Here is a 21,153-nt window from a genome sequence, read left to right on the forward strand (position 1 = left end):
ATCATATATTCATAGAGTACATGGTATTCATGATATCATGACCTGGATTTATTTTGGTATTTGAACACATTATTGTGCATGTGTTGACTCAAATAAGGAAAATACACTAATGTTGTGTTTCAGAGAAAAACCATTAGACTGAGAGGCAACCAATCAGTTTACATCGACAGAATTTTTCCATTTCAGAGTTATGCTAAAGTAAGGCTAACTGTGCTAATTCTGGGCCAAATGTACATGTAGTTTGTACATTTAAACATGTACAAAGACATTTGAAATGTGACAAAGTGCGTGAGAATTTCAATTCTGTTGTGAACAACTGTCAGGAGGATTGCCAGAGTTATTTTGAGAATGTAATTTCAAGAAATGAGCCAAACCAACAGAGAAAAACTCTAAATAATGTTTGAGTTTGGACCAGTACAAAACGTTGGAAAGTTCAGGGCGTATTATACACTTAACATGCATGGGTGAAGAAAAAAAAAATCACAGCTTAGAGCAAGGAAAAAAAATAAGAGATAAAGAAAAAACATCTTTGCACTTTGGAATAAACATACATTTTCTTCAAGTTGGGCAGCTTCTTAAAAGTCCCAGTAGCTTCCAGGGTGGTAATTTCATTGTCGTTTAACCGCCTGCAGAGAAGAGGGCAGAGAGAGTTAGATTTTTATTTCTCATGAAACAAACTGCTTTACATGCATCAAGGACTTCGATATAAACACGCAGAGGGCAGGAAGGAGGGGTCTGAACTATGATGCAGCTAAAAAACAAGAGAACGACAAAGAAATAAAAATGTGGAGGCAGAGCAGGAGGAGAGGAGGAGAGCAATGAATCTTTTCTATGTAGTCATCAATACCCACATTGCCCTGAGCCCAGAAAAAAACTGTTGAGGAGATAGGAAGCCAGACATCTGCTTTATTGAGGTAATTTGTACTAAAAAGGTGCTGCTAAAAGGATGGACTTTGTGTCTGTGTGTGGGCTGCAGAAGCCATGCAGGGCGACAGTGAAAGCTCAGCTCAGGGGGAAACCTTCTAATCAGAGACGCAGCATTAAAACAGGGACCAACCTGAGTGAAGTCAAACAAACATAATTTATTGTGATGCCTGAAGCAGTTTGATAGTAGTATGAAGATAATACTGCTTTTCCTGCTGTGCTTTATTTACATATTGTAAATGGAGGGGGCGCAAATCTGATTAGTTTACCATCAGATGCAGCCGCCGAGGTCAGCAACTGAAGAGCAGCACATTCAGCTGAAATCTTTCCCCCTTTTTGTGGTTGAAGGAGTCATTAAGACCTTGAGCTGAACCACCAGCTCCTCTGATTTACCCTGATAACACCGGTTACAGAGTGACAGCGTGCACGTCATCCTGCATGTGCACATCACAGCTGTCCTCCTGTGTGTATGTGCACTATCTGCCTATAAATGCTGTTTGGTGGTCTTCATCGGAGGATAAAGTGCGAGGAGGTTTAAGACAGCAGAAGAAGGGATTTATCTTCTAACCGGCAGGAAAGATGGATGCAAGGAGGATTCACAGAGAAAACAACTGAGCTGACTTAAAAGCAGGAAGTCAATGCTCTGTGGATCACTGGATGTGTGGAGCTCTCACCAGGAGTCAGTATTTTACCTGCAGAATCAGTGAGAAATTCAGACTTAAACTATCAGAGGGCTGGACACCAAAGCTGACAGCTTTAAAACAGACCTTTTTTCTTTTTACTTTAAAATGAAAGCTGGGATATTTGGAATTAAACTTGGTTTCAAACACAGATGGTTAACTTTAGTCTGGACCACCTGAAAAGCTGAGTCTTTTAAAACCTTTCTGAGTGCTGAAATGAACTAAATTAACTTTCTAGCCATTTTAGTTAAAACTTTTTTAAATTTTGAACCACTTATTCCTCTCCTTATATTTGTCAGTTAAATCCCAAAACATTGAAAGACATACAATGAAAAAACATGTTTCTTTGCCTTAAAAGTTGTTCTATTTAGCTTGAGTCCCTACACTATCAGTGGTCATTTATAATATTGTTTAAGAACCATTAAACCTGAAAATAATGCAGATGACAAACATATTAAAAAGAAAACAACTCTTTTTATTAATCTTAGCAGGATTTAAATCTTAAAAGCAGCCTCCAAAAGAGAGCTTTTGGAGACACAGTTTTGGGAGGAATGTTTGCTGACTAAACACAGGAGAGAATCAATGGCCCAAAGGGGAGCTGATAGAGTTTGTTCATAACTTTTGTGAGAAGAAATCATTCGGAAGAGTAGCAGACAGAAACGGCTAAACTCAGAGAGTGTTTAAATCCCTCTGCTGGGTGCCGGTTTGTTAGGTCTTTTACATGAGGTTGGGTATTCTCTCTCTAAACGCTGGGTGTTAGTTCTGGGTACTCTAGCTTCCTCTCACAGTCCACAAACATGACTCTACGGTGCGAGTGGGTGTGGTTGTGTGTTCTGTGTAGGGCTGCACCTATTTATTATTTCAGCGATTAATCAATTGATTTTTTAAATTTGTATTTATTGATCAGTCTAAAAAGAGATAATTCTAATATATCAACATTTCTAAATTAGTAAAAAAAAAATTTCTTACATTTTTAAGAATTTTGATATGGCAAAACAAGTAAAAAATATACCTATACACAAGTATGACAATTTTATTCCTTAATGGGAAAATTGTATATATTTTATGTTTATAAATCTTTATATTTGTGGAGTTTGTCTTATTTAATGCTGTAAATGTGTTACTCTTTCAGTAAATAACATGTTTGAGTCCACATGCCATTACTCTAGCCACCATTAAACCCATACCAAATTAGTCATGGATTATTTCAATAATTGATTAATCATTTCTGCCCAGTTCTGTTTGTGTCTCTGTGTTACCATGACGACCTGTTTAGGGAAGTTGTCTTTTGACCAATGAGTGAGCATTGAAGCCAGACACCAAAAGCCCCACCCCATCACAGAAAGCAGCAGTTCTCCCTGGTTTTAAAAGAGTGGATTTTTACAGATTTAGCAGTATTCCTAATGTGATTTATCAGCTTCACCCCAACCATTCTTCAGGGGAAAATGAATGATCTATGGTGCCTATTCAGTATTCTGGTACATGACCCTTTCCAAGGCATCATGACGGCTCCTCAGGGATTTGGAGAGAGATGGGAAAGACTGCTAAGATGCATTTTTGTCCGAGAGCAGAAAACGAACAGTGACATTGGTGATATTGCACTGACGAAGCAGAGAGACAGACGGGCGCTGTGTACTGCATATATGCATATGCAGGTAAATAAGCTAAAACCTTTCTTTTAAGTTTTTTGAAAGACAGAAAGTTTACGGTGTGAAGAGAATTGGAGCATATAGATAAAACTTTTAAAAACGCCTATGCATACAGATAGTATGAATGCAATGGCTTACAGATCGGTGGTGTGTTCAGGGATGTGTGGAGGAATTCGGGTGAGCTTGAGGTTGGAGCAGTCAACCACTGTGCCTTCACAACGACATTTTTCTGGGCACACCAGATCCTGGAAACAGTCCCCACTCAGACGGCTGCGATAATCCTCCTGACCTGCAGTGGGAGAACGACAGCGGAGGATGCAGAAACAGAGAGGGAGGTTGAAATGTAAGGGTTATAAAAAAACAACAGCAAAAAAAGGTAGTATGGAGGAAATGAGAGAGAAGAGAAACAGAAAGTGATTAAATAAAACATCAAATTAAGAATAAAGCTGTGAATTTGATGCATACATTTACTCTGGTGTTAAAATGTCAAAACAAAACATTCCAAACTTTAAATGAAACGTTTTAAAAACAACAGATCGGCTATACTAAATGAATCGCTTAGAAAGCAGGGAGGGTCGGTTCTGTATGACTGGGGGGTTGGGGTGGGGGGAATCTACAGATAAACAAACTTTAACCCCATATGTTTCTATTTGACAAAGTGAAGCGGAGGCCATGTCTGTTATTTACATGGAACAAAAGCAGTTCTTATTATATGTTCCAGTGGAAAAGAGCTGGTTTACATCATTACTACTGAGATCATGCAGCCATGACTTCAGATCTAGCCTGTTGTTTGTTCTGCATGCTCCATTGAGAACATGCATGGGCGCAACATGACCTGCCTGATGAACATAATGGCTCACACATCAATACCACAAACAGGTGATGGCGCCAGGCGAAGATGCAAAGAAAAGTAGAGTGGGTGAGTAAAGCAGCAGTAAGCGTGGTCAGACTGTAAGCTGTAAAATGCAAAGAAACTCATTTCTGATTTTTAAACTATTCAATGCAAAAACAAACGCTGTTAACACATTCAAAATGAAAATCTCCACCTGTAACCAACACAGCGAAGGTACGCTGGAATTATTTACACCGAAGAGGTGTTGAAATTTAGAATATTTGATGTCAGATTCTAAATGTGCAACACAGGTCAACCAAAACGTTTTCACAGTAGGTCCTAGGTCGTGCATGTAGAGGAGTCTTGGTGCCTAACCCCTTGGTTATGCTCCAAGGCGTGCGATTGGCTGGGGGAGGCATGTAGGCGTGTGCCGGGCGGTCCCTGGCGCTTGACGGAACCATGTGATGTCACATCAGGCGGGGCCACATGGTTAGATCAAGCACAAGAGACAGCTGCACGAACCAATCAGAGTGAAGGTCCACACAGGAGGAGGGCGGGGCGACAAGAGAGCTGCACCAGTCAGTTGGGGATGGGGGTGGGGGTCCACACAGGCAGGAGAAGCGACAGAAAACTGCAGGTCCGAACAGGAAGGAGGCAGGGATGGAGAGCTGCAGACAGGAAGAGCTGAAGCAAAGACCACAGTCTGACCTTCAACAGGGTCTCAGGAGGAACGTTTCTAACAACTGAGGAGGCACTGGGACATGAGGAGTTTAAAACTTAGACGATGGGAATATGATGTGACAAAAGACGATGAATCAACATGAGCAACCAAATAAGCTGTAATGAAAACCGATATTTAGTAGCGAAGAAAGCTGATATTCAGAAAGATTTCAGTAAGTCTGTTTATTTTATTTTTCTATTATTACTAAATAAGAGAGTTAGAGACATCCTGCTGCTGTTGGACAAGCTGCTCGCTCACTGCAAGGTGATGGCAGCCATGATGGAGTCCCACACAGAACGAGAGATGGCCCTTCAAATATTTCTCTCTTATTCAATTTCATCCTTCGAGTTTAATCTCATTAATAAGACAAATGTTTTAGAGTTTTTGTCACATCACAACAACAAAGCTTATGCAACGTTTACACAGAATGCGATTTGAGCAGCAGAAGCAGCCAGTTTACATGCAGAGTTTATCAATGTATCAAAGCGCATCAAAGCATGAAGCCATCAGAAATTACCTCTCTCTCTATATACATATATATACACACATAAAAAATGGGGTAGAACTCTTCTAGGTTTACATAAAAAGCAAAGAGTATTTTTTTTAAATCTATAATGAAAAGTGAGCCCTATGATCTCTCCATTGCCTAAATTGACATAAAATGTTGAAACATGCTGGCAAAATATGTTCGCTTTCATTATTCTGATACCTGCAGTTTGTATCACATATCTGAAAAAGCTAACATTTACTTCCTGCCACCACGAAAAGTAGCAGAAAATCAATACCAGTGACTGCCTAACTCCGGTATATGTGGCTCTGCGCGGCTTCCACAGCGAAATTATAGTTTAAGGCAGGATCGTAATGTTTTCGGGTGAATTTTCTCGCTTAGAAACACATTAAAACAACTTTTTATCCACTTATCACTGCAAATATAGCAAATCCACTCTGCCATTGAACACAGGAGCAGCACAAGCACCAGCTGCTTCTGTACACGTCTGACCTTAATGGTGACAAGCATCAAAGATGAAGCAGCAAACGCGTCTTTGCTGCTCAAATCGTATTCGATGTGAACTGTAGCATTCGAGAATTATCTTATCGGATGAAAAAACACAGAGGTTCAGGTATTTCTTTAATCTTCCCTAAAACATAGAGCTGCCATCACCTTGTAACAAATATATGCTTCATTTATTGACATTTTTATTTTATAAACATATTTTCAAACCTTAAATTGTTTTCCGTGTGCTCCATATTTCTGCATCACTTTGTTTGGGTCGATTATACTAATAAAATCCCACTAGATTAGATTTGTGGCTGTGACAAGACAGAGAAGAGGACGTTCCTGAGGAGCAAAGCTCTGAGTTTTGTAGAAACTTATTTCTCACCTGTGCATCTGAACTTCTTGCCTTTGACCTGGCTGATGCGTTTGTTTGCCAGCCGTCTGGGGTGGCTGCAGCGAGCTCCACTGGTCTCGATGGGGTTGTCGAACAGGTAGTCAGCCAGCCACTTCAGGTGACAGTCGCACATAAAGGGATTCTGGGCCAGATGGCTGGGAGAGCATAGAGAGGGGGATGAGTCTGGACTGTTTTTTCAGTTGTAATGCACCACTGTTTCTCTGAACATCTGGTGAATAATATATCTGTCTGGTTGGATTAACACTGCAGGAAGGAGGTGGATATGAGGAAGGAAGCATTCTGCAATCTCCAACACCAGCAGGACTGATCTGATTACAAGGAGAAAGAAAAGTCTGCCTGGTGGTTCTTTAGGTGTTGTGATCCTCCCTCTGGATGATCATGTTGAGTAGACAAGACGGTTTGAGCGATGCTTTTTTATTATATATTAAACACTTATGGACACAGTTTATTTAAGGAAAAACCAATATAAACAAGTATCTCCTAATCAGTTTAACCAATTTACAGTTTCCCTTTTAGCCTGCAGCCCAGTCCCACACTTACAGAGTCTTGATGGAGCGCAGAGGCGTGAAGAGGCCTTTGCTGATGGTTTGCAGCTTGTTGTCATACAAGGACAGCAGGTTCAGGTTCTGCAGGTCCTGGAAGGTGTTCACTCTCAAACAGTTGATCTTGTTGGCATTCAGTAATCTGAAACACGTGGAATATTTTTTAATTTAAAGCAAACACGTAAACAAGACATAACTGATTGAATTTGTATTTTTTTCAATCTTAATGTAAAAAAAAACCCAAGAAAATTAAACAAGAACTAAAATATATAAACATGATAATGTATTCAGTCCTTCATTTCGACTGGTACCAACTCAGGGTGTTTTGGTTAAGTTCCTCTCGCTTTTAAGTCTCTTAGGTGAAAAGTTCTGCTACTGACTGCTCTGCAGCTCCAGACTCTGTGAAACAGCATATTACCTTTCAGAACCAGAACCAACATTAACTGTTCACTCTAGTAAATTGAGTCCACTGCAGATAGAGAACACCTGAGAGGACCTGTGGGTCTGGAAATGTTCTGATCCAACCATCACAGATTGGTACCTACCAAATTCACCCAGAAATGTATCCTGCACCACGGACTGAATGATAAATGTCGCTCATAAAGAGCTGCAATCAGTGTCATTGACTTTAGCTGTCTGTGGTCATAATGTTATGCCAGTCAGAGAGAAAGGCGGGTCTCTGCTGTTATGGGTGTGAGTGATGGATCAGACGGTTCTGGTTGGTAGGGGTGAAGGGAAAGGTGAAAATATGATTTGGACTGATGCACATATGAAACTGAGCCGCAGTCCTGCTGGGATTTTCTCCACCTCCTCCACTGGTCCATCACTCAAAGTTTGGTTCTCTTCAGTTATTTTCTGTTTGGTTCTGTTCTGTGTGGACTGTGAATTAGTAGGAGGAGCAATAGCTCAGCTTAATTTTCTGGACTTGTTCTGCTGAGGACTCTCAAAGGCCCAGCCTGTCTATAAGAACCCACACACACACGCCTCATTAGCAGCTCATAGGGGGAACTAATTACCTGGATCTGCTCCAGAGCAGATCACAGGAACACAAACAGTGGATTTGTACCTGCACTGAGTCCAACTGCAGCATCCTCTTTGAACAGAGCAACATTCTTATGGGTCAGACCGATCTCTTTTGGACATGTGAAGGGAGACGCCCCTCCTGCTGTCCCTGGTAACGAGTGGACAGGCCCAGATAGGGGGGCTTCATGTGTTCAACAGACGATATTTAGCCATGTTCTGCTTGCAGAACCTTTATGTCCGATGAAGCCGCTGAATATTAATGAGGTTACGTATAATCTTTGATGACATCACAACTGATTTCTTCTTCTCTCCCTTCCTGCTTCCATCATTTATCAGTGCCCCCCCCACACCCTGCAACGCACTATGCAAACTAATGACCAAAATGTGATTTCTGTAAAAGGTGTCTGTGTGTTACTTGAGTTCCACTGATCCTCATTCTCTTTGCTTCGCTTCCCTTTATGATGGAAAAGCCCAGAACATTAGCTGCTGCTGCAGTGGACTGCGGCATTCACTGCGACCATATGCCACATGCAGCAATTATAGAGCTGTAGAGAAAATGTTAGCACGCCATGCAGCAGCGCTGCAGTTGGTCTGTGCCCAAGAAGGAACCATTAGAAACCATTATAGGATGATGACAGATTCCACTTCCTGTTACACTTCCTTTTTTAGCTTCTAGCTAAATATTTTAGGGGATATTAAAGGTAAAAAAAAGGAGGACTGGAGCATGAAGAAATGACATAATCTGTGGCTATGGCTTTAGGTCAACCACGCCTATTTACACAAGAGTCCTCTCCACACTCTTAATGCGCTGCCTTTCAGCCAATCACATTCCTTCTGAGCTTCAACCATCCCAGAGAGCAACCCCAGAACCTTATCAGTGTTCAGATTTTATCACATCACAACTACAGTAAAGCTAAATTGAAAAACAAAATTATCTTAAAAGTGTGGCATGCGTTTATCCTCGGGCCCACTAAGGCAGTGCGTTGTAGGGTTTTTTTCCTCACTAATCTACCAAGTTTGATTTGATGGAAAACATCTGAGTACATCAGTTTATTTGGTTTTTAGACCTTGGCTTTGACTGGACCATTCTAGAACAAAACTTGTTTCAGTTCTCTATAAACGTTCTACATGTATCTTCTAAATAAACCTTTCCATTGAACTCTCAAACAGCAGTGTCTCCATAGAGGGGCGTCTTAGGAACCACTGCGTTACTGACAAGAGCTCCTTCCTGCATACAGTCAGAATTATCAACAATTCTTTAAAGATCTATATTCTCAGTCATAAATAAAGCCAATTTGGATTTAAAATAATAGTAATAATGCCCTTTTAATACGGGCATCATTTTCCTTAAAGCTCTTAGTTACATCCTATTTCCTGTTGTTCTATTGCATTAAATCAATTTAAAATCCACTAAAGCTTTTGGTTGTAACATCTGCATTAAGTTATAAATGAGCCTAAGTCTGATCTGAGATGACTACCCGTGTTCCTGTGACTTTAACATTTTGGGGGCAACGCTTTCCATAGTGAGACAAATTGCTGAAAAGAGAAAAGACTCACAGCAGCTGCAGGGAAGCCAGTCCATCAAATATTCCTTTAGGCAGCTCGGCGATCTTATTGCCGTACAGCACCCTGCGAGGGACAAACATCCTGGGTGAGTTTACAGAGCAGACATGTCAACACGTGTGTTCGGCTCTTTAATGACTTCACTTGACATGTATTAAATCTGAAATACGGAGCCCTCCAGCCAGCGGTGATGGCTCTGGATGGAGGGAGAGGAATTAAATCATGAAAGCCCAGAAGAACCAAAGCGATTCAACACATACTTTTTTAATATTCACTGTTCTTACACCATTAAAAACAGATTCTTTATATAGAAAAAAGAGAAAAGTTTTAATGTCTGACATTAAATCAGAACAACCCCTTCAAAATTAACAAGATCATTTTAAAATAATGACAGATAATGTTTTTCAACTTTCTTTTACATATAGGGAAGTTGACACATAGGGAAGCAGGGATAGAGTGGAAAAGTTCAACAATCTGAGAGTTTGGGGGGGGAGACGGGTTCTCTATCCCAGAAATGAATGGTTCTGTTGAGATATGAGGGAATTGACCCCAGAACCAAACATGAGGAGCTTATAAAGATGCTGCTGAGGGTGGAACAAAGCAGCTATGCAGGGTTTTCTGCAGGAGGGACTGGTGCACTTCTCAAACAAAATGCCTTCATGACAAAAGGACATTATGTTGACAAAATGAAGCTAAATCTGCAGACATCTGTCTCATTAAGACACTCTAGTTTGCTAGACATGTTATGCAGATCGATACAGGGTCTTAAAGTGACATGTTAGTCCCCTACTTTTTGGTAAGGTTACAGGTTGTTTGGACTCTGCCCAATTTTTATCCCTTAGCAAAAAGTCATTTATTCAAGTATACTAAAAGTGCACTAATTTCATACTTAGAATCAGGCAGTGCACTTAGAGTTTACTTATTTTAAACTATATTTCATATACTTAATAGTATAGTCAAGTGTACTTGACTATACTATTGTTTATTGTTTGCTAAAGTATACTTTAGTAAACTTAAAAATGTCCCAATTTAGTTTGAACAAGTATTACTTTAGTAATATTACAAGTACACTAAAAGTACATTGTTCGGTATACTTTCTAAACTTATACCTATACTTAAGTATCCTTAATAGAATTTACTGCAAGTATATATATATATATATATATATATATATATATATATATATATATATATATATATATATATATATATATATATATATATATATATCCTCGGTTCAACTTTACTTTGTAAGGTTGGTGAAGAGTGTTTTTATTAAAGGACAACACTGTGGAATTCCCAGTATCAGTGTGGTTGTGATTTTTTGACCATCCTAACAAGTCTGCCACCACCTCCCTTAAACGCAACCCTAAGCATTACAAAGTCCAAGCTAACCAGCTAATGTTTTTAAATGGGTAATAACCAACGAACACTGGTTGGCTAGCCCAAGTGGTAAGTCACCTGTCCTGCAACAGGAAGTCTGGGTTTGTATCCCAGCTGGGGGGAATGTGGGTCCTTAGGCAAGACGCTAATGCCTGCTTTGGGGACTGGCAGCCTAGTGGTTAGGGCATAGAGCTTGGAATCCTGATGTTCTGACCTTAACCCCCACACTACTGCAAAATGGTAACCCACCGCTCTCCAAGGGGTTGGGTTAAAGAGTTCATTTCGTTGCTCTGTACTTCTGATATTAAAATGACAATAAAGTGCTGAACCCCCCCCCCCAAAAAAAAAAACCCTGAGCTTACCTCCATCCTAAATTTCCGAAATTTAGGAAACCATAATTTCTACAACTCTAACTGACCTGACGGATGGTTTGACCTGAAACTGGCCTGAAGCAGGAATAGTTCTGATTGCTTCAATGTCAGACAGCGTAAGAAAACTAAAGTTAAGTCTGTTGATACAGAGGATGTAAACATGTGGTTCATCTCAGGTTCATCTCTGAGGTTTCTTTGCTTCATCGCTGTTCTAAAACAGAGGCTTGTGTTTAGCTGAGTTCATCTTGTCTTGCTGTTTTCATTGTACCTCTGTCAGTTTCACTTGTAGGCTTCCCACTGTTTCAAATAAAGCTGCCTGTCATGTTCGTATTGCATTGAAAGATGCAAACACAGACCTGCTCAGAAACTACCTCTCCACCCGCTGCCTTTCTCCCACATGTCAACATCTGCTGCACAAACATTGTTATTTGCCTCGTTCAGATGTCTGTGTGTGGAGCGGCGTACTTACAACGAGGTGAGGGAGCGAAGTCCGCTGAAAGCATCCGCAGCAACGTCGGAAATCTGGTTCTTGCTCAAGTCACTGGGGAGAGAATGAGATTACTGTAATGCTCAGTAATGGGGTTCATTCTGCCTGAATGTCCTCGAGCTGTCTGACAAACCATCAAGTCAGAATATATCAGCCGAGGTCAGGGAGAAAGGACAAGTCTGGAGTAAATGAGGTAGAGGAAGAGAAGAGGGATGGATGGAGAGAGTGCAGAAATCTAAAGTGACAGGACAGAGAAAACAGGGCAATTTGTCGCATATTCAGGTTGAGACACGTCATTTTATTAAACTTTGCTGCTGTGGAGAGGTTAAAACCTGCCTGCTCCTTTGGGTACATCAATGGAGAAACAAAGTCCACCATCATCACATTTAATAAGAGGTCAAATGCAAATGTTAGCATGAGATTTATTTCATCTCACTGTTGGATGGACTCATTTATCCACACAAGAAGGGTGAGACAGCTTAGAAAGACTGGTTTCTTCTCAACTGTGTGAGGAGAAAGCACACATCGCAGATGATTTCTATGTTCAGACCTGCGATCATGTTAATAATGTTTTAGAGCAGGCACAACATGGCAGCTTTAATTCATCAGGACCCACATGCCTGTTTGTGTGTATTCATATGTATATTGCTGCATCTGAGGATACTTACATTCTCTTCAGCTTCTTATAGGCTGTAAAGGCTCCAGGTGGGACACTTTTGATCAAGTTCTGCTCCAAACGACTGGAGAAAGGGAAACAATACAAAAATTTGTCAGCATATGGCAAACTTTAATGGGCTGAAATTAAATCATCACATTAAAAAAGAAAATCTAGAATTTTTTGTGGTTGCTAGGATACATTTCTCCTCATGCAAATAAATGACTTCCACCTTTAAAAAACCTGTTCACACCTGAACATCTGACCAGTTTCTCTCCAGTTTTTGAAACATCCTCAGAATTGTTTAAAACATTTAAACTGGTCCAACGTATGTAAATATTTACTTCTGGTTACAATGACAACATTGATAAGAATCGATGCTGTAAAAAAAGACATAGGTTTAAGTCAGATTAGATTAGGAGTCTGCAAGAGTCCTGCTGAGTAAAACCCGTTTAGATTTTTTTCAATAAAACAGAACCTATTATTTTTGTTAAATATCTGCCATAAGAAATCTGTTGCCATCTTAAACAACCAATAGCTTATATATAATAATATAATGAGAAAAAATATGGAACGATTTATACAGCAGAAGCATGGATTTTATTTCTATAGGGTATAATTTGATGTAGAAAAGCAAGAAAATACCTCTATAAACATATATCTGGTGCTTTTAATGTATAGCTGTCGTGAAAATTAAATTAAATAAAAACCACAAAAGCTTTTAAGACTGGTGTTTGTTCTTATACTACATTAGCTAGCTCTTTATATACTAGTTAACCTCTATTAAGAGCCATTGTAGGGGGTCTTAAGAGCCACATGCGGCTCTGGACCCATAAGTAGTAGCATTAGATGGAGCTCAGTATTATCAGGTCTTAGTAGCTTCACAATAGAGCAGAGAAATTGTTCTTCTTGGTGTCACATTTTTCAGATTTGAGTGGAATAAAAAAGAAGAAAAACGAGGGTGAACATTGGTCAAGCTTTTGAGCGTTGGTACAGAATTGAGGAAGCAAAAGGCGAAGGTTGTTGCTTTTCTTCTGGAAAAAGTCATTTAAATATTTGTAAATGCCAAAGCTTGGCATTAGCAAAAACTTTTTATAAGATTATTTTTAGGCTCCAGTGGCCTTTACGTTTTTTCATTTTTGAAAGTAGGCAGACAGGAAATAGGATTAGAGAGAGGAGGAAGTGTAGTGTAGATGGATATCTACTGTAGTTGGATATGTATGTATGTATATATATATATATATATATATATATATATATATATATATATATATATATATAAATAAATATATAAAACTGTAACTGGAGCGTGTAACAAATCTGGGATTATTAAAGTATTTCTGATTCTGAAGACAAGCAGCAAACATCCCCCAGCCGGGACTGGAACTTTAGGGCCAAAGCCTCTTAACCTTAAGGTTTCCCTGCTTTGGCGAAACTGATTCTGATAATTGACTCGGGGGCCTGCGCCTTTTGATGACGTCACAATACATAATTGTTTTAATGTTTGCACAATTGCGCAATACATTTTGATTGGTCTGGACAGCTTACTAAAGTAATTATAGCGGGGTGTAGGTTTTATTCGAAAGCGGGATTGCGGTTTGTAAACGGACAATTTTATCACCGAATTCGCCATGGGCCTTGCGCTTCCCGATGATGTCACATTATGGCAACGCCACTCAAACAAACTACATTGAGCCCGCGGTCTGAATTTGTAACGAGAATAAATTCAGGAGAATGAAGCTAAAGGGATACAAAAAATAAACTTGTAATATTACAAAAACAAAAATACTATGAATACAAAGTATATTCAGAGATTAAAGTCCCTCTGATACTGTTTAACTGACTGAGAAACTGCAGATTTGCCACATTTAAGATGGCGGACGCTCTGACGCATCTCAGCATCTGGCAGCCCGAGTCAATCTGGTACCTACACCTGCAGGACAGCGGCCATCGAGGACTGACTCTGGACATGCCTGATGTACACGGACCAGATTTGAGAAGCTGGATTTTTCTGAGTTCCTTCATTGTTTGCATAGATGGAGAAAAATGATCTGTCTGACCCTCTAGTAAAGATTTATCAGAGACTGTAAGATAAATTCTTCTTTCAGTACAGCAGAATAATCTCATAATCACTAAGAAGCATTCATTTGAAAATGTTAATTCAGTGAAGGATGAATCCCATAATAATAATTTGTCACATTAAAAATGATGTGTGAAACAATTAGTGGAAATCCATTTAAAATAAATCTGACTGAAGCTAGTTTTACTATATATTTTACTGCCCTAAGTTAATGGGAAGGTTCTAATAGGTATCCATATACTTTCCATGGGGAAGAAATATGATGTGACACAAACATCCATTTCTTTTAAGGCAGAGGCAACATGGCTTGATGAATCCAAGCTTATCTCCCACCAGGAGAATGGAGAGGAGGTCAACAGCCTCCATAGCAACCATCAGTTGCTATCTTCCTATGAAATAAAAGCTTGTCCTGTCCTACCAACACAAACAGCAAAATGCTGGGACGTAAGAGCTCTTCAACAACAAATGCTCTGGGTGGTTCTCAGTGGAACTAAGGATCTAGATGTTGAGCAGAATCTGCTGGTGAAGGTTCTCAGTCATCCAGGTCATAGTCATTCCAAAAAAATTAAAACAATCCACTGGACTTGGTTTCCAAGTTTGAAGACGTTTTGCTTCCCATCCAGGATGCTTTTTCAATTCAAAATGTCAGGAATAGTGTTGAGTTCGAGGTTTCATGCAGTAGACCAACAAAGAGTTGTTTTTGTTTTGAAAACATGCAAATTGGAACAGACGAAGGGGTCAACCTATTTGGAATGGGGGTCGTTTGGCTTCTTTTGTTAGACTGCAATACCCCATACCCATGTAAGTGTCTGAAAGGTCGGTGGTCGTTAAAGGAGATTATCGGACTGGATGAATAGACAAGGTCCTCCACCAGCAGAATCACACCAACTTTTGGGTACAGGGGAGAGGGTGTGATGCTGTGGGTCTGTTTTTCCCCCTAAAGGTCCTGTCAGAGTGTTCATCAAGCACTATGTTTGAAATTAACATATGAGAGGGACCATGACTCTCTACCGTCAGGAAATACTACAAAGATATAACTATGATAACTGCAGTTTTTATTGTTGTTTTTTCCCCATAAAATTTTTGTGAAAATAAAACAAACTGTTGCTTTTTTTCAACTTTTATCAGTCTTATGTGATGCTGCTGTAATAAAATATAAATTTATCTAAAGTTTTTCTACTTTTCCAGTGAAAGAAATATGTCTGCATTTGAACAAAGTCGGCAAAAGTAGTTCAAGTAGTTCAGGCTGCTGAATGAAGTGCTTTCAGCAGGAGTGCAATGATAAATAGTTTCCAGTAATACATTTAATTGTGTATTTTTATTTCTATAAACCCTTGAATGTCATCTGACTCCCTCATGTGTCAAATCAGCTTCACTGTGATTAGGAAACTTTCCTGGGCTCTAAACCTCAGCAATTAAAGGAATTTACTGCATCTCTCCTGCTCTGTAAGAGTAGTTTTACTCCAGTATCCAGTGAGAAACCATAAGAGGATGCTAGTTTGGTAAAAACAGAAATCCATATAACGTCTATGTCTCCTTTCCTCTCCACAAATAGACTGGAAGGTCGGCAGGAGACGGATTTAAAGAATGCAAAGGAGCTGGTAATGAAATATTTGAAGGGTAAGAAGCTAACTGAGGGGAGAATGAGAGGAAGGAGGGAGAGATTGGCATCGTAAAACCAGTTTGTGCAAAGAGGACAACAAAGGAGAAATTAGAGGAGTGTGAACAACAGGAGCGAGGAGGGGAAAAAATTAGAGAAGAGGAGGATGTGGTGGGGTCCCAAGGCCAGCCACAGGGTCAGCTGTCAGGATGATAAATGCAATCTAATCCAGCCCTCTTCTTTTCCTCATCCTTCCCTTCTTACTTCACTATATCCATTTTTTCTTACCTATGTTTCCATCCCTTCTTCTTCATCGTTCCTGCCTTTATAAGACAAAAGTTTACCCACTTTCTCTCAGTATTTCATGATATTAAACAGTACTTGTTTGCAAATATAATCTAATAAAAGAACAAAGTGAAACATCTTCTTGGTTTGATGGGAGCAAAACCTTTTTGACCACTGCTGCTATGCTCCTGCACCTTATTCACCTGCAGCCAGAGGCTCAGAGTAAACAAAGCATGCACTTCTGAAAAACAATCTGCACATATAACACCTTCCAATTATGCAGACGACCAGTTAAACAAGGTCAGAACAAAGGATCGATATCTAAATATGCACGGAGGGAAAGTATTTGGGTGTTAAGTGTAAAAAAACGTCTCCTAGGTGGCCAGTATAATTAGAGCAAAGGTGAAACAGGATGTGTGTCTGGGACACAGAAGCAGCTCCTCCATTTGCCAGGAGATGGGAAAACTTAAAAAATAATGAAACAAACATCAACAACAGGGATCAAGAGTTAAAGAGTTGAAATAATAAAAATATATGCAGGACTCACAGAGGTGTAGCACGCACACATGCATATCCACATTTGGCAGTGATCCCTGCCTCTGACATCCAGAAAGATGACTTTGTCTCCATTAAAGGACTGACAATACATCATCCTATTAAACTCTATTGTTTCTGGCTGCAGCAACAACATTCATCACCACTGCTCCAATGTTAATTCTGAGGGTGTGTCCCTGCAAAATGCTGCTTTCATAGTCTCTTCTTTCATCCCCGATGTGGGCATCTTTATATATGTAGTGCAGTAAAGACCCGATTTACTTAAGCAGGAGACTCTTTGTGGGCCAGAAATGTTCTGGCCAACAGCTCCTCTGGTCTCAGAGCAATCAGGCAGCTGTCCTCTGCACAAACAGGCAGGGGACAGCGATCAATACGGATATCAAACATGTCCCTTAGTGACACGTACGTTTCAGTGTGTGTGGCAACACAAAGTGGAAAAGTCTCAATAACAAGCAGCTATAAGCAGGTTACTGACGTGTAACTGGGAATGAAGGGGGCAGTCCTGGCTTAACATTTAGTCATATCTAATCATAAGAAATAAAGCAATCTGATGCTTTTATTGATACATTTCAACCAATATTTATACAGGGGCCAAAATGATTCCAGACGTGTTAAAAAATATTTTGAGTAACTGGTGCTGAAGCCGCTTTACTTTCAGCATAACTTTTTTAGACATTTTCCTGCAAATTAGTGGTTTCTCTCCAGGTACTCCGGCTTCTTCCCATGGTCCAGAGTCTCCCCCACTTATTTACCCAATAAGTTTCAACTCTTTAAAAAAAAAAAATGGATCTCTAACTGAAAAGCCATTTTTCTGATGCCTCTAATGATCTCTCAATGAAACTGACATTCATGATGATGGTGATTTCTGTGTGGCCCTTTCAGCAACCCTGTATAACTCTACAGCTGTAGTTACAAGAAGGAACGCTCCATTAACATGGAGTTTCAGGTTTTTTTCTGCATATGTTAACTGTCTGTGGTTAGCAAACCTCAGCTTTGTGTTAGTTTTATTAATAAAGTCCTGCTGGAACAACCAGTGAAGCTTTTTAGGCTAAAGGTTAAATCTGAATCCCTCTAGGAGTGGGTGAACGTTAATTCATACACCCAAATTGCAAAAATAACAGAGGCTGTCTTTTCTACTGTGATCGAACATTAAATTTTCCTTTTTTTGCATCTCACTCTAGAGGTAATGACAAGTTGGTGTTGGAACCCTTGTTTCTATAAAGCCTGAATTAAGACTGAACATAAAGAAGATCAGGAGGAATAATACAGTAAAGGGAAACACATGATTTAAACCAATGAAGAAGAAACTCTGTGAGCTGCATGAATAAAATAAAGAGGAGGAAACCTCAGCCTGGATTCACAGCTGAAGATGAAAGTTGTAGCAATCATAATTATCTACAAATGAGTTTGATTTAATGATAAAAACTAATATGTTAAAAACAGTTTGGTCCTCAGTGATGGATGATGTTAGATAACATGGCTGTGGGTTAAAACGTTGTTGCTCAGGTTTTTATTATCCATCATAATAGATTAAAGCCTGAAGTTAGCTTTATACGAAACCTCTGATTTATGCAGTGAGGGTTAAGGTGAAGCTTCCTTACATCTCTACGATGCCTTCTGGTAGGTTGCCTGGGATTTCCGTCAGCCCTTTGCGGCGACAGTCCACAATGTTGTTGTTGCAGGTGCAGCTGGGAGGACACACGGCTACCTGAGGGGAGCACGCCCTCGACTCCGTCTGAACGGGACCTACAGTCAGTAGCAAATACACAAAATGATCAATTCAAGCTTAAATTTATTCAGTGCTTAAAGCCACAAAGATGAGTAGATTTGGTTAAAGCCTGGGGCTGCATTTATATTTCCTGCTGTCGTTTTATTTCCAAAAATTCTTTATATTTCAGGATATTTCAGTTTTTCCTGATGTTGTTGATCTCCCCTCAAAACAAACTTTAATCTCTTGTGATGGTAGCTTTGTTGTTTTTGAGGTTTGAAAAATCTTTTGGGAAAACATGCAATCTCTTTGATATGAAAAAGGAAGGAACTGAATCCAAACGCTACTTATTATTCGGCCAAATATGCACATAAAATAAGTTAAGATATGAGCATGAAGGAAGCAGAGACACGAAAAGAAACAGGTATCGAGAAGTTGGGAGGAAAACATTAACAATACGAAGAGGTGAACATTTTGAAGGAGCTAAGAAGAAAAAGATTTATGAGAGAAGAAGAAGAACATCTGAATCAGAGGCCATTACCTTCTGATAGTAATGGACAAACTGTATATAGATTTTTAAAATCTAAATATCCTTAATGATAAATGTTTATTACTGTGATGTGTTATCTTCAGTGTAGAAGCAACAGGTTTTATATTTGCTTCAGCTTTTCCACTTAAGAGGAGCAGCTGTGGTCTGCTGCATCACTTCCTATGACGATCAGACAGGAGGACGGACTACCTGGACAGGCAGCTACCTGGTCAAAAACCACCAATGGAGACATCATGCAGCTGTATGCAGCAGCTGTTTGAGTCCTGCTATCTTTGCTCTATTCTTACACTAAATGCTTTTTGCTCAACGAATCTAACCTTTTTCGTCTTTCTAATCAGCAAAGAAAGCCCAGACCCTGCGGGGCCAGGCCGAATTACAGCCTAGCCCTGAATTTGTTAAAAATATCACACAGGCGTGACTTTCTGAAGGACTCGTGTGGACATGTCCCCACCAACTTTGGCCTGATGGGGACAGTCTCCACCAAAAATTTCCACTTTTTTCCCCCTTTCCACGGATTTCCTTTAGCCAAAGGTAACAGATGGTGGGCACAGCTAACTTTATTCAGAGCGTTTTCAGTCAGTGTTTTTTTCCTCTCTCGCGCTGCAGGCATCAGGATCGGCAGTTATTCGTTATTTTGGGCCCTATAATGTAATGCACTAAAAGGCATCTCTCTAAGTGTCTATAAATATAAATATCAGCTTATTATGGCTCTCGTGATCTCAACAAGAGAATAGCATTCAATAAATATATGTTTGAGCTCATTTTTGATCTCATTTTTGGAAAAAACAAAAACCTAATGAAAGCATTCGGGTGGAGTAACTGTAGGTCCATCAGACAGCACCCGAGTGACCACACCAACTTTCATTACAAAGTTACACCCTTGCACTATCGGCAGGTTTAGCTTTAAAGTAATCATTTGTTTTAGATGTTTATTTAGTATCTGTCGCTTTATTAAACACAGCTTAGATGATTTGTAAAGAAATCATTCATTTACTTATCATCTCAAGCAGGTAGGTAAACTTCTGTCTTCTGTCTCTCAGCAGGTGTTTTTTTTCTCCTCATAATGCAACAGCTATTGTCTTTGACAGGAGCGAATCCATGTTCTCTTGCCTTAATATAGAGCAATATTCCTAAAGTTGATGAGAACTTGTTGCGCACTCTACCTGAGGAGAAACTGTTAAAAAAATAAAAAACTCCTATTTTCACACATTTAACACCTTTTAATACCTTCATGAAGGTGCCCCTGTCTCACCAATAGTCTGTCAGTTTGCCAGTTTTAATTGAAAACAGCTATTCAAATCAACAAATCCATGTTTTCACAAACTCACCATTACAGATAAAATCCTTCTTCTGCACATCTGGGATATTAAGGCCCCGCATCTGGGCCGGGGACATGCACTGGGTGAAGGGAGCCAAGCCCCGCCTGGCTCTAAGCCAATCAGAGAGCCAGGCCAGGTGGCAGTCACAGTGGAGGTTGTTGGAGTGCAGACGCCTGAGAAGAGAAGAGAGCTGTTACAATGCTACAGGCAGAAATCCAGACGGAATCAAATATTTTGACAAGGACTGATCAAAAAAAAAAAGAAAGGGAATCTGGAGGAATATAGAAAGTAGAAATAAGATGGGAAAGAAATGATTAAAGAGAAATTTTCAAGTCTTTTATTTGGATAGCATATTGAACACCATTTATGGAATTTCTTATGGTTTTAACTTAAGTAATCTTTAAACATTTACATTTACATGTGAAAACTGCCATTGAGACCCAATGTACTTTTATTTATAAAGAAAATGACAACAGTGCAGGGAATTATTAAGATTATCTGAAGGCTGTTTTATATGTGAAAAACAAGCTGCATATTGTTCAGATCAGCAGCAGATGATTTTTAAAAGCTTTTTCTTCTTCAACTAAACAGCTAAACACTCCAAAACGATGACAAAGCAAATCTGAGGCAGTTTCAACCAAACATTGCTGGTGGTTTAATTTTATTTAATAATTCAAGAAAAGATCCTGATTCAAAGCTCAGATCCTGAAAAGCAATTGCACAAATTGGCCCTTAAGTTATCTAGATGAACCTCTTAACAGCATCATTTGACTGAAGGAGGCACTGAAAGCTTTGACTTTGATTTGAATGTAAT

The 21,153-nt window shown here is 39.6% G+C and overlaps 1 protein-coding gene across 2 annotated transcripts in view; it reads right to left on the bottom strand.

Annotated features, from left to right (window-relative positions):
* The window catches only part of slit3 (slit homolog 3 (Drosophila)), a 283,239-nt gene that overhangs the window by 51,692 nt on the left and 210,394 nt on the right, over positions 1-21,153 (bottom strand). For both annotated transcript variants that reach the window (XM_038286679.1, XM_038286681.1), the window contains 9 exons: positions 20,349-20,512; positions 18,364-18,508; positions 12,256-12,327; positions 11,570-11,641; positions 9,341-9,412; positions 6,759-6,902; positions 6,189-6,352; positions 3,392-3,542; positions 552-626 (listed from right to left, as the gene is read on the bottom strand). In XM_038286679.1, the coding sequence (XP_038142607.1) occupies positions 552-626; positions 3,392-3,542; positions 6,189-6,352; positions 6,759-6,902; positions 9,341-9,412; positions 11,570-11,641; positions 12,256-12,327; positions 18,364-18,508; positions 20,349-20,512 (1,059 nt within the window). The remainder of the gene's footprint in view (positions 1-551; positions 627-3,391; positions 3,543-6,188; positions 6,353-6,758; positions 6,903-9,340; positions 9,413-11,569; positions 11,642-12,255; positions 12,328-18,363; positions 18,509-20,348; positions 20,513-21,153) is intronic.

The sequence above is a fragment of the Cyprinodon tularosa genome, unplaced genomic scaffold, assembly GCF_016077235.1.
Source record: "Cyprinodon tularosa strain WSP-4 unplaced genomic scaffold, ASM1607723v1 ctg229, whole genome shotgun sequence".
NCBI classification, from domain to species: domain Eukaryota; kingdom Metazoa; phylum Chordata; class Actinopteri; order Cyprinodontiformes; family Cyprinodontidae; genus Cyprinodon; species Cyprinodon tularosa.